The sequence below is a fragment of the Archocentrus centrarchus genome, chromosome 1 (assembly GCF_007364275.1).
Source record: "Archocentrus centrarchus isolate MPI-CPG fArcCen1 chromosome 1, fArcCen1, whole genome shotgun sequence".
In the NCBI taxonomy this organism is placed as follows: Eukaryota; Metazoa; Chordata; class Actinopteri; order Cichliformes; family Cichlidae; genus Archocentrus; species Archocentrus centrarchus.
In genome coordinates, this window is record NC_044346.1 from 14,480,198 (window position 1) to 14,492,900 (window position 12,703).

Sequence of the window (12,703 nt, forward strand, 5' to 3'; positions counted from 1 at the left end):
TACACTCTTTATATTTTAGTCAATTGAATCAACTGTAGATTTAGTCGACTGTATTCTTCCGCTAATTAGTCGACTAAAACTAGACTAAAACTATTCAGATGACTAAATTATGACTAAAATTAAATTACATTTTCATCAAAAGACTGACTAAAACTAAATCAAAATTTGCTGTCAAAAGTAACACTGATTCCAATATCATATACTGTACAAGTAAAACATTTGACAGTGGAGCTCTATAGGCCAACACGTCTTGTTATATTTATGATCTACTTTGTTTTTATATACATCCATCCCTCAATCCATTTTCTTCCGCTTATCCGATCCAGGGCTGCAGGGGGGCTGGAGCCTATCCCAGCAGCAATCTCAACTGTCATTTCCGGTAGTTTTTATATTCAATTCAGATTCATTTACAGTATATAGCGCCAATTCACAACAGCAGTCGCCTCAAGGTGTGTTACACTGAAAGGTAAAGACTACTATTAGAGAAAAACCTCAACAATCAAGCAACTGCTTATTAGCAAGCACTTGGCAATGGTGGGAAGGAAAAACTCCCTTTTAACAGGAAGAAACCTCCAGCAGAGCCAGGCTCAGGGAGGGGCAGAAACCTCCAGCAGAGCCAGGCTCAGGGAGGGGCAGAAATCTGCCATGACCGATTTGGTGGGGTTGAGGGGAAAGAGAAGGAGAAAAAGAGTGTGTGTAGGGAGACAGGGCAAGCTGAGACAAGAATTAAAACAAAATTGCGCTTTGTGTGGTTCATATAATCTCACAGATTTTGTGGCCATTGTTCTGGTTTGAAGAACACTTGACTCCTGGACTAAAACTGGTGGTCACAGTGAGGCTTTCCTGTTTTTGGGTTACTGGACTTGCCAGAGATAAAGAAGCAGTCTTCAGATGCCAGCTTAGAGTCTGGATATTATGATGTGCATGTTAATGTAAGTTTATATATTTAAAAAAAAAAAACAGCTGACAGATTGATAGACACTAAAAATAACAGGTGGAGCCTTAGCATAATGCATAATGTATGATTGGGAAATACCCTTTGTATAGATTATACTGTATGAGAGTATGCCACTGACACTGGAGGCTGCTGCTGCTGTGTCCTGAATAAAGCAGCAGCAGCCTCTTTAAATAATAAAGTAATAAAGTAGCTGCACCGCCGTTATGAGTGTGTGACTTCTCTTTGTCTTCAGTTCTCTGGTGGTGTCCGGGAGTGCAGTGCATTATGAACTTAATTCTGGAAATATTAAAGTGTGTTTTGCCCGAATTCAGAGCAACTGTACAGCTGAGTCAGTCAGACGATGCCCGGCGCTGACATTTCTGGCTCCGGAGAGCTGAAAAGAAATGTCATTAAATCTTTGACAAATCTCAGGGCTAATATTCGTAGAGGTAACATTAATCACTCGGCCCTTTTTCATATCATGAGCAAACGTGGCGGGAGAAGAGCTTGGCCAACTGCGCTGGCAGATTTGGTGTAAATCACTTGTCCATTTAAGATTCAAATTGTCCTTTAATAGAAACCAAACAGTGGATTAAAAAAAAAAAAAAAAAAAGAAAATAAATTCAAAGCCACGCTGCTTTCAAGGAAAATTTGTTATTACAGCAACATCTTCAATAATTCAGCAACAGAAACAAGTGGCCCTAACAAATCAAATCTCCCCAAGCCCGATCCTTTCATTAACACTTTTTGGTTCACAAATAGGATGTTATTATTGATCGTGAGGAAAAGTGCCAGCAAAAATGGCTCACGGCATTTGTAATGCCGTTATTTAATGGCCTCAACGAGTCACAGCTTTACTGTAACACACTGTTCATGAAAGTGAAAGGCATTGCTCAAACTATTCTTCAACTGTAACAACATGACCTTTAAAATCCTCCTTCACTAATCTCATTAAAACTGTTCGAGTGTCTGTAGTGTCTAAAAAGACAGTCTCAGCATTCCTTTTCTCACAGCTCAAATGAAATGCTTCATTTTTGCCAAATGTGAGTGTGTCTTGAAGCCGCGGATGAGAAGTGACAACTGTCAGCACTCTCCTGCTCTTGTGATTTGGATGAAAGCAATCAGAAAATCAAGTCTGTAGAGGGGGCGACTCTCACGTTTTTAAATTTTAAAATCAAATGTTAAAAGAGCAAAGCCTCTGTCTTTTTGTGCAAACCACAGAGTCAAGGTCATATTCTCACTCTCCCCTGCGTTCCTTTTCAATGAGTGACCCTGATCAGCTATGAGGCCTTTGTCCTTATCAAAAAAAGTGCAGTTCCAGTGATTACTATGATGAAGAGGATGAAGAGAAGGCTCTGAGAAGCAGGTCAGCAGCCAGTCCTGGAGAGATGGCTCCTTTGGTGACCCTCTCCTCAAGGTGGGGCAGAGCCTCTCTGACACTGGGGTGATTTTGGAAATGGCAGAGGACACTCTCCTGGATCAGACTCCACATCCAAACCTTCTGCTGGGCCCTCCGCCGGCCCTGCAGCTCACTGCTGGCCAACATGGCCTCCCGGTACCCTTCCATCTTGGCCCAGACCTCTGGGATGCCCTCGAAGGTTTGCGAGGAGGCACGCACCACCTATGGTTGGAGAAGGGGTGGGGTGGGAAGATGGATATGTGAATTTAAGGCACCTATTTTATAGCAGCCGGGTGGTACTCAGGATGTTCAACCCGAGCATGTAAAATTCACAGCAAAATACTTCCCATACATTACACAATCTAGAAAGTTTTACATGTTAAATAGCCTTTATGCTTTATAATACACAAAAGGCATAGTCATAAAGAATAGCACATCCACCCTCCTTTCAAGGTCATGTCAGAACTTAGAAAACAATGGCAGCTGCCAGAGATAAGCTCTGTCCAATTCAGATGCAGCAAAATTAGACAATCAGCCTTCAGCAAATCTCTGGAAGAGTATGTCTAAGACAATCCCCAGTTTGGTTATAACTGAGGATGAGCATGCTGTACACAAGCAGAAACACTCAGGGCCAAAAGGTTAGGTACAAGTGCCAAAAACTGCAGTTCCTTTAATGGCCACTTGAGGCTGGCCCCCAAACCGGATCAACCCCCACTGAATCCCATGTTTACCAGCATTAAAAAAAAGCCCATTTGGAGCCTGATATGAACACTAATTAGGCCTCTACACATAGTTTCCCCCTTCATGACAACTGAACAGTGGGGGATTTTCATTTTCTGACAACTCAGCTATCTGGATACTGGTAAGATTCAGGGTGTTTTCACACCTATGGTTCATTCATTCTGGGCCGAGTCAGTTGATTAGTTGTAAACTTAGACCTTTTTTCCCACAGTTTGGTTTATTGTCACTGAGAAAACTCAAAATGCATCACTACAAACTGTAGGTGAGAAAATACTTTAAAATTTTTTAAAGTGATAAGCAGATTATGTGCTTTTATCTGTTTTTTCTTTCAATGTATTTTTACAAGTGTAAACCAACACTGGCACATTTACATTGATGTTTTTAAAATGCCAGTGATGATTAAATCCTGAATAACTTAGAGGTCTACCAACATGCTGCTGAATACACCTGTTAGGAGAAGACAATCTGAAGTTCTCACAATGCACAATGAATTTTTTTGCCAAAAAACAATTTAACCAAATACAGGATTTAAAATTGTATTAAGCATTTCCACCAGATCATTAAAAGAGCATTTCAGATGTGGTTAAATGCACCTGAATATGGAAGTTGCTGCATTTAAGGGTGTTTTTTTATTTTTTCCAATGCACCTCCAGCCTACAACAAGCTGTCAAGTCACTACGCAAATATCAAGCGTTCGTCTGTCCTTAACACCTTGTTCACGCAGGCAATCTGGGGATAAATGCCACTTATGTGTTTAGTACTTCAACTGCACGTCTCTCTTCAGAGCTTAATACAGATCCAAGAGCGCATGATGAAATTCAGAGTAACATTCAATTTTTAAAAGCGGGCTTCAGGTTTACAGGAAGACACAAAGTTTCATTCAGATGTGCATTTAAGTCCAATGAAGGCGCACCTCTCGTCTTTACTCTCTTCAGTTAAAAGAAGTGATAAAACCAGAACATGTGGCAGGAGGAAAGACAAACCTAAAGTGTGCATTTCAAATAATCCAACGCGAGATCGTTTAACAACTCGAGGTGAACACGCCAGCTTTATGATCAAAAGCCACTTCTAACTGTCCCAATTACAACATTAATTTTACAAGAAGAAAGATCATGTAACTTACTGTACTTACAGCATATTCTCAAATAAGTTATCTTTTTAAAGAGCTACTTAATACATTCATATAGTACTTTATTTACCTCTGCTGGTATCTAGTTATGCAGACGATTGTATTTCTCCAGGTTTTCAAGTGTTACACATATTTCTAATATCTCTCTCTCCAACATGACATTGGTTTTGTTTCTGGTGGTCACAGCATTGAGAGCTTTAAAGCCACTGTTGCTGTTCCTCCTTGAGAAATCATCAAGATGCCTCTAAAGCCGAGATAGAAAATAGGTTTCTTGTTCTCTGGATGAATCAGGTCTTAAAGAGGCACTTGTGGAATTTTGCACTGCATTTCTAAAACACCGGGGAACAAAGAAGCTTCAACAACCCCACAGCTTTCACTGTATCTAAGATAGATTTGTGTTGAACCTACATGGCTTGCAAATGCCATTCAGATGTCTGTCTGTCTCCGTGGAGTATTTCTGTTTTACAATAAAGTAGCCTTGAAGCTCAAACTGAAATTGGGATAAACTAACTCACTAAACTTACAAAACCAAATATTAGAAAGTGCTGTGAGGTTACAAGAAAAGACCTAAAAATCATCTAAAATTATATTTCAATCCAAAAGTACCAAAATAAGCTTAGAAATACAGAAAGAACCAGTGGAGATGTAGATCAGTTTCATAAATTCAGCGTTTTCAAAAGCAAAGTCATGCTCAATGTGATGTAATTTTATTGAGGGACCCTTTTAAAATTAGCAGAGAAACTTTAAGGTTACTTAAGATTAACTTGATTATAAGTGGCAGCTACTTTCAGTTTGTCATGAATAAGATTCATCAATCAACTTACAGTGCTGCGAAAAAAGTATTTGCCTCCTTCCTGATTTCTTTTTTGTTTTTGCATATTTGTTGCAGGGCAGCACGGTGGTGTGGTGGTTAGCAAGAAGGTCCTGGGTTTGATTCCACCTTGGCCAGGGCCTTTCTGTGTGGAGTTTGCATGTTCTCACCGTGTCTGCGTGGGTTTTCTCCGGGTACTCCGGTTTCCTCCCACAGTCCAAAGACATGCAGTTAGTGGGGTTAGGTAGACCGGCCACTCCTGGGAAGGTTCACCACTGTTCCATGTTTTCTCCATTTGTGGCTCTCACTGTGGTTCACTGGAGTCCCAAAGCCTTAGAAATGGCTTTGTAACCCTTATCAGGCTCATAGATGTCACTGACTTTGTTTCTCAGCTGTTTCTTTAGATCGTGGCATCATGAGATCTTTTAGCCGCCTTCACTTTGTCAGGTAGGTTCTATTGAAATGATTTCTTGAGTCAGCAGGACTGGCAGTAATCAGGCCTGGGTGTGGCTAGTGAAATTGAACTCTACTTTTAAAAAAATGTGATAAATCACAGTTAATTCATGATTTAACAAAAGGTGACAGTTACCTTTTCACACAGGCCTAGGTATGTTTGGAAAGCTAGGAAATCATCAGTTATAAAATGCATTTTGTATTTACTCAGGTTATCTTGGTCTAATATTACAATTTGTCTGGTGACCTGAAACATGTAAATGCAACAAATATGTAAAACAAAAAAAATATATCAGAGAGGGGAAAATAGTTCAGATTTTGCTCCATTTTTCTAATTACATCAGTATAAAATTAACCTTTGGGGGATTTTGAATTGTTGAACTGTAAAAGTGGTCTCAAATGTCACCATGAATTTAATAATCAAATCAAAATATTATTTATGTCATGTCACAGTGCCGTGCAAAGCAGAGCAGAGCAAAAGACTAAAATCAATGATTGATGCTGTCCGGAAAACAGACACAAATATGCACAATAAAGCAGAGCATGAACCATAAAGAGAAAAGAGCTGCAAGACAAGCATATCAGATTTTATGAGAATGAGCCGTTTTCTAATCAGCGAAATGCACGAGACTGCAGCCGAGTATCCAGAGCAGTGGGAGTGGGAGGTAGGGTGACGAGGGGTGGTAGGTGGGGGTGTTTTCTGGCAGCATGCCCAGTGGGCAGATGCTGCACTGGGCTGGGAAAACAAAAGGACAAGGCTAGGCAGGCAAGCGGGTGAGGTGGGACATGCAGGGTGAGGTGAAACACTGCAGTACTCATCCCGTGATGTTATGACGACACCATCACCACCACCCCACCCCACACTTCTCCTCCTCCTCCTGGGTCAGCTGACCTCTCAGTGGGATGTCTTGTTGGGTTCATGAAGCAGTAATACTTGTGCTACAGCTGCCCAGCAGGGCAAACACCAAACACCACCAAATCATTTTATTGGCTCCACACGTCACTGCGTTGCCTAAATGCGCACGCACACACACACGCACGCACCTACACACACACACACACACACACACACGCACACACACACCTACCTTAGGGTTCCAGGATTTGGACTGTCTCCTGAGTAGTTTGAGTGCACTGGTGTATTCAGCCTGGATCCTCCTGGCCGGCACCATCAGGTCTCCATCTGACTTTGTCACCACCACCAAGTCGGCCCTTTCAATGATGCCCCTCTTGATACCCTGAACAGAGATATTGGCATTAGAGAGGAGGGTGATTAAAGGATCAGAACACTGTAAATAAATCTGACATTCTGACATCTCCGGATGGGTCCTGCATGGAGCTGTGGTCAAGAGTTTTCAAGGCTGAGACTTTACAGTCTTCAAACTTTCTTTCCACTCATCATGGCTGTCACCTCAAAAAAAAGTTATTTTAAAAGTAAAGGACAAGCAACATTTGAACAGCCAATCTGGTACCATGCAAAAGTCACAAAGGGAAATAAAGGCAGTAGACCACCTTTATTCTTCCTGCACAGCCTGAACTCTCTGAGGCAGCTTTCTTCTAGTTTCTTTAAGTAGTCTTCAGGAATAGTTTTCCAGGCTTCCTGAAGGACATTCAAAGCTCTTCTTTGGATGTTTCTGCCTTTTGTTCTGTTCTCTGTAAAGATGATCCTGCACTGCTTCAACAATGTTGAGGTCCAGGCTCTGGGGAGGCCAATCCATGACCGATAGTGTTATATTGTGTGTTTTTCTACCCAGGTATGCTTTTACTGCATTGACAGTGTGTGTGGGATCACTGTCATGCTGAAAAATGAAACTGCTGCCACTTAGATGCTTTTCAGGTGGTATTGCATGGTGGATCAAACTCTGATGGCACTTTTCTGTGTTCATTTTTCCATCAATTTTGACAAGCTCTCCAACACCACTGGCTAAAATACAGCTCCAAACCATGACAGAGCCTCCACTGTGTTTTACAGATGACTGTTGTACCTCTCTCCTGACCTCCTCCATACATATAAATGATGATTTGAACCAAAAACGTCAAATTTGGATTTATTGCTGTATAAGACTTATTGCCACTGACTTGTGTGATGTGGTATACCTCAGCCTTTTCTCCCTGTTTCCCGTCCTTAAGAATGGCTTCCTGACAGCCACCTTTCCACTGAGACCATTTCTGATGAGATTACAGTGAACTGACCCTTCAGTTCATCCATCTCTCAAGTCCTGTGTCAGGTCTTTGCTGGACATTTTCCTGTTTCATAAGGACATGTTTTTCAGATACTGTTCATCTGCTGCAGATCATTTTTAGGCCTGATGCTGCTTCTTTTATAACACCACGCAGAGACATGCCAAGTTCTCGGTTCTTTGGGAATCACCTTGTTGGTGCAAAAATGCCACTTTATGCCTGTCAAACTGTGTTATCTTTGGCATTTTTTTAATAGATTCAACTAAAGAAATGGTAACAAATTATATGTGTTTGGGCAACAGGCTGATAATAACAAAGTGCCTAAAGATATAAGGGTTTGTTGGAAAATTGTTATGTATAGACACTGGCTCATCCCTTGAGCTTTTTTTAATGCTTGAATGATTCATAGATCAGTGTTAAGTGGCTTAACATAAACATTCCTCTGGAAATGCCTGGGTACAAGGACTGGACTGAAAAAGCAAAGAAAAACCTCAACTTCAGAAAGCCTGAAGAACTATTGCTCGAGACCACTTAAAAAAATGGCGTGACAGTCTGGCTCATTGGAAGCAATGTATAATGAAATGAGGGACCTCTGTGACCGGTTGTTTTTCTGTTATTAGGTCAAATAATGTCACACCTATATAAAAATAAATACTGTAGCATGTTTACAGCATGAGCTAACTGCACATTTTTTCTTGACTATGACTAACAAGTTGATTATTATGCAATAATTTACTGGGATGAATTCACAAGTCTGCAGGTCTCCTTATGTGTTTATCACTGAGTGTTTCCAGATTACAAACAGTCATTATAATGAAAACAAATGCCACTTCAGCTACCTGCTGTCCCACCGTAATCACTGTAATAATCACTGTAATATTAATCAGAATGAGTAAGGCTAATGAAGTGAATAATTTTGTTAATTAATAAAGTGAAGAGCATATAGTTCTTGTCAGCATGTTTGTCTTTACAAACTGTTTTTGCTTATAAAACAGCATGCATAAATATATTCATTAGGTCAGTTTCTCTAAGTTTTGTAATTATTTAAATATTTTTAATACCAGATAATCAGTGGCATATAAATAACAAAAGTTAAACCAAAACCTGTTTTTACTCCTTACATGTTAACCTTTTTTTTTTTTCTTCATTTTTAGAGGACTAGTTTGCAGGAGGAAACTGTACAGAGATCTGTGTGGTGTATTGCTCTCACTAAGAGAAACACTAATTATTACGCACTCTGTAACGAAAAGCACTAAACTAACAAGGAATAATCTGTGAACTCTGTATTCCAGCTGACTAAACTTTGGTCTAGCTGGTCACAGATGAAATGAGAGCTGAAGTAGATGGGCTTTTTGCAGCTCATGTTTTCACTGACCTGGAGTTCATCGCCCCCTGCTGGTGGGATCAGCAACACAAACATATCAACCATGTCTGCCACTGCAAACTCTGACTGGCCGACACCTGGGGAGGGGACAGAAGACTATTTTATCGATCACTGCTGGCCAACAATACGACAAATTGCGATATGGCAGAGTATCCTATTATCTAAAATTAAATCCACATAGTTTTAGAAGGGCCCATGTTTTTCAAATGATGCATCTCACAGTTGCACTAAAAATTTGTCTGTTTGCTTTGTCAACAAAAAAAAGGGAAAAAAAAGAAGAGGAAAAGTGGTCCTGCTGAGGACTTGCTCAGTTATTCAGAAATGCCTTTGAATAATCATGAGTGTTCACGAAGTTTAGCTCACTCACAGTGAATAAATTTGAGCCTGGAGATGCAGAGCAGGTGCCTGATGACTAGCACTGGTATCAGAACAAATTACGTTTGCATCCAAAAAAACCAAGTACAAACATAACAACAAATCCTTGCTGACACAGTAAAACCAGTAAAATTCAGCAACAGTAACACCAAGATTATGGCTTTAACACATTTGCTTTGAGGTTCACATCACAGCACCTTACCTACAGTCTCTACGAGGATGATGTCGTAACCTGCTCCCTCGCAGAGAACAATGGCTTCATTGGTTGTTCTGGTGACACCTCCGAGTGTTCCCGAGGTCGGCGATGGCCTGATGAAAGCGTTCATGTCTCTTGAGAGCTCAGTCATTCGAGTCTTATCGCCCATCAGAGACCCTGGTGCAAGAGGGATGAGTCACTCGGCAGCAGGATTTTAGTGTACAGTGCTGCTCGTAATTGCACGATGATTTCAGCCTATTCAAAGGGGACCTATTATGCTTGTTTCCTGCTCTATATTTTTATTCTCTCAAATAAAAATGGCCTGATTCGCAATTCAACATAATCCTTATTTATCAAAAAAAAATAGTCTGAAACAAGCAGTTTTAGCTTCTCTGGCTTTAATGCCAACCTCAGTGTTAGCCAACTTTCTGCAGCCCCTTGCAAACAGAAGGTTGGAACAGCAGGTGGGTGGGGGTGTGCGCCTGAAATGGCCATTTTAAAGAGATCCCTACTTAATGACTTTATACAGAGCCAAGAGTAGAAAGAAACAGTCTGAAACAGAGTGTTTAGTCTGAAACCTGAGCTTTTAGCTCACAGGGGTTACCTGCACATAGCTTGTAATTTGAAACTTTGGCCAAAATCGATATGAGCATCCAACACTCTCACCATATATTTATATAAGAGCGACAATTAGGGGAGCATACGTCCACTTTTAATACATCAAGAAATAAACAGCACAATATTCAATAACACCTTTAAACATTATATAAAAAGCTCACTGTGAAGCACAATATAGCAAATGTTCATCTGTATCACAGTTAAAGCAAATGATGTGTGTGGTTCATATGTTACCTCCTGTAGTGCAGGAGGACGGGTCAACAGCCAGCACTGCAACTTTATGTCCACGTCCTGTCAACATCTTCCCCACCACCTCGATGAAGGAGGACTTCCCTGCTCCAGGGGGGCCGGACAGACCTGAGAAATCCAACAGGCTGCATCGGTTTGCAACAAAAGGCACAAACAACTGATTTCTGACTCAATTTACCTTAATGTGTGAATTTAAATGAGCTGTACAATCCGAATATAGTTGTTTTTTTGGTAAAAGGCCAAATATACAAATCTGATAATTTAAGGGAGGAAATAAATTGCTACCAACAAGGTGCATTTCTGTTTTTAAAAACATAATGCAAAGCTTAAAATTCTGTTTTGTACACACACTTCATTTTGGGATTTTTAAGTCAAGTTCAAAGAAATTCATAAGCATATTTGTGTGACTGAATTTCTTTACTTTTTCTAGAAAAAATAAAGAGGGGAAATGAACAACTTTCCACACGTACAGTGCGACGGCCACTGCTATACAGAAACTGTCTGATGAAGGATTCATAGGAAAGGAGGTGGTGGCAGGGACTGGGCACAGGTGACATGCTACATTCCAGGTGTGTTAAACATAAGGCTTGTTAACATCAATTTTGATGGTTCATTCACTATAAATGTTTCCACAAGGTACTGTAAAAGAAAGGGAGAGTTATGATTTTTAATGGTATTTGCAAACGATGCATTATTTACTGGTCTAGCCCACGTGTGATCAAATTGGACTGTATGCGGCCCATGAACTAAAATGGGTTTGGCACCCCTGCCTTATATACTGTGTAAACTTACAGAAAATATGTGCTTTGTGGAACTGAAAAAACCTCAACACACACACACACACACACACACACACAAAAACAGGTGTTTGTCTTGGACATTTGAAAGCTTCCCACAAGGTAAGCGGAAACCATCCGTGGAGAGCAGGAAATGAAGTAAAGTACTGGCAGACCAAACTGGTTGCACCACAAATGAAAGCATATAAGTAAAAGTAGATGGAGTAATGTGTAGACTCACACAAAGAAAGCAAGTGTGTAGGAATGTGTTTAGGTGTTTGCAACAGTCCAGTTCAGGTGTGGGATTAAAGACAAGAACATTCTCGGTTAGACAACCAACACAGTCTTAAGCCTACACACCTATTCTGAATGCCACTGGCTTCCCTCCATTACGGCTCTCCTGCTCCCTCCTGTAAGCCAGAACCCTCTGCAGCAGCACCTGAGCAAGCTCCTTCTTTCTGGGATGCTGGGTCTCCACCAGAGTGATGCACTCTGCCAGAGATGCCCTCTGTCCTCCGATCAGCCCATCATAAAGTTTATTCAGCAGTCTCTGCTCAGGCCCACTCAGGTCCTGTATGTGCTGGCTGGCTGCTGTGCTCTCACTCCGCCTGTGCTGGCAGCTGAGAGCCGGGATGATGCTCCGGTAAGCAGGGCGTGAAGCAATGAAGCAGAGCCCTCTGTGAAGGTGGCACGTCCCGGTGAGCGCGGGCACGCCGTATGAGGAGATGTGGCGGAGAACAGAGAAGCTAAACCGTCTCATTGTGGGGCAAATGTGAGGCGTCTAAAAGGACACACAAACATTCAGCGTTAAAGGTAATTTATCCCGCCGTGCTTACAAAAATCACTGTTAAAGTTACAGCCGGTCAGGCTAACGTTTATTTATCTAACGTCAGCACGTAACGTACTCTTTGAATGCAATTGTTAAAGACATAGTTAACAGTTTAGATAAATCATCCATCAAGTGTGTACGCTCGAGTCACTGACCTCGTACCAGCTGCATGGAGAGGTTACATGTCAGCGTCGTTTCATTCATTCACTTCCGTTTCCGTTGACGTCTGACACCGCCCACCACAGTAGTTCCGTCGGCTTATTTACAGAATAAAAAATTTCTAAAGCCCTATAAATTGTATCAAGGAAGTTTAAATATGCGAGTCGTTTTTACAAAAATAATAAAATGAATAAAAACTGTAATTCGTTAAATTAAATTTCAAATATGCAGTTAAAAGCTTTAGCCAGCAGGTGGCAACAGACGTTAACTTTTATATCTCATCACCTCCGTGAGTAATTCCCCCCAAATAATCTGTATGTTGTGATTACCAGATAACACTACATTACCAAAAATAGTCACTCACCCATCCAAATCATTATACTCAGGTGTTCCAATCACAGTTGTATAAAACTAAGCACCTAGGCATGAAGACTGCTTCTACATTTGTGAAACATTTATGAAAGAA

At 40.9% G+C, this 12,703-nt stretch overlaps 1 protein-coding gene across 2 annotated transcripts; it reads right to left on the reverse strand.

The window, feature by feature from the left end:
• Positions 1-1,572: 1,572 nt before the first annotated feature.
• On the reverse strand, positions 1,573-12,367 carry mmaa (metabolism of cobalamin associated A). Of its 2 annotated transcripts, none has more exons than XM_030736024.1 (7): positions 12,234-12,367; positions 11,610-12,030; positions 10,459-10,581; positions 9,613-9,783; positions 9,027-9,112; positions 6,559-6,708; positions 1,573-2,558 (listed from the first exon to the last, which is right to left on the reverse strand). In XM_030736024.1, the coding sequence occupies exons 2-7, from the start codon at positions 12,007-12,009 to the stop codon at positions 2,265-2,267; spliced, it is 1,224 nt and encodes a 407-aa protein (XP_030591884.1). In that variant the 5' UTR covers positions 12,010-12,030; positions 12,234-12,367; the 3' UTR covers positions 1,573-2,264. The 2 variants fall into 2 exon arrangements, with proteins under 2 accessions (XP_030591884.1, XP_030591892.1); XM_030736032.1 differs by lacking the exon at positions 12,234-12,367 and adding an exon at positions 12,155-12,206.
• Between the last annotated feature and the right edge of the window lie 336 nt (positions 12,368-12,703).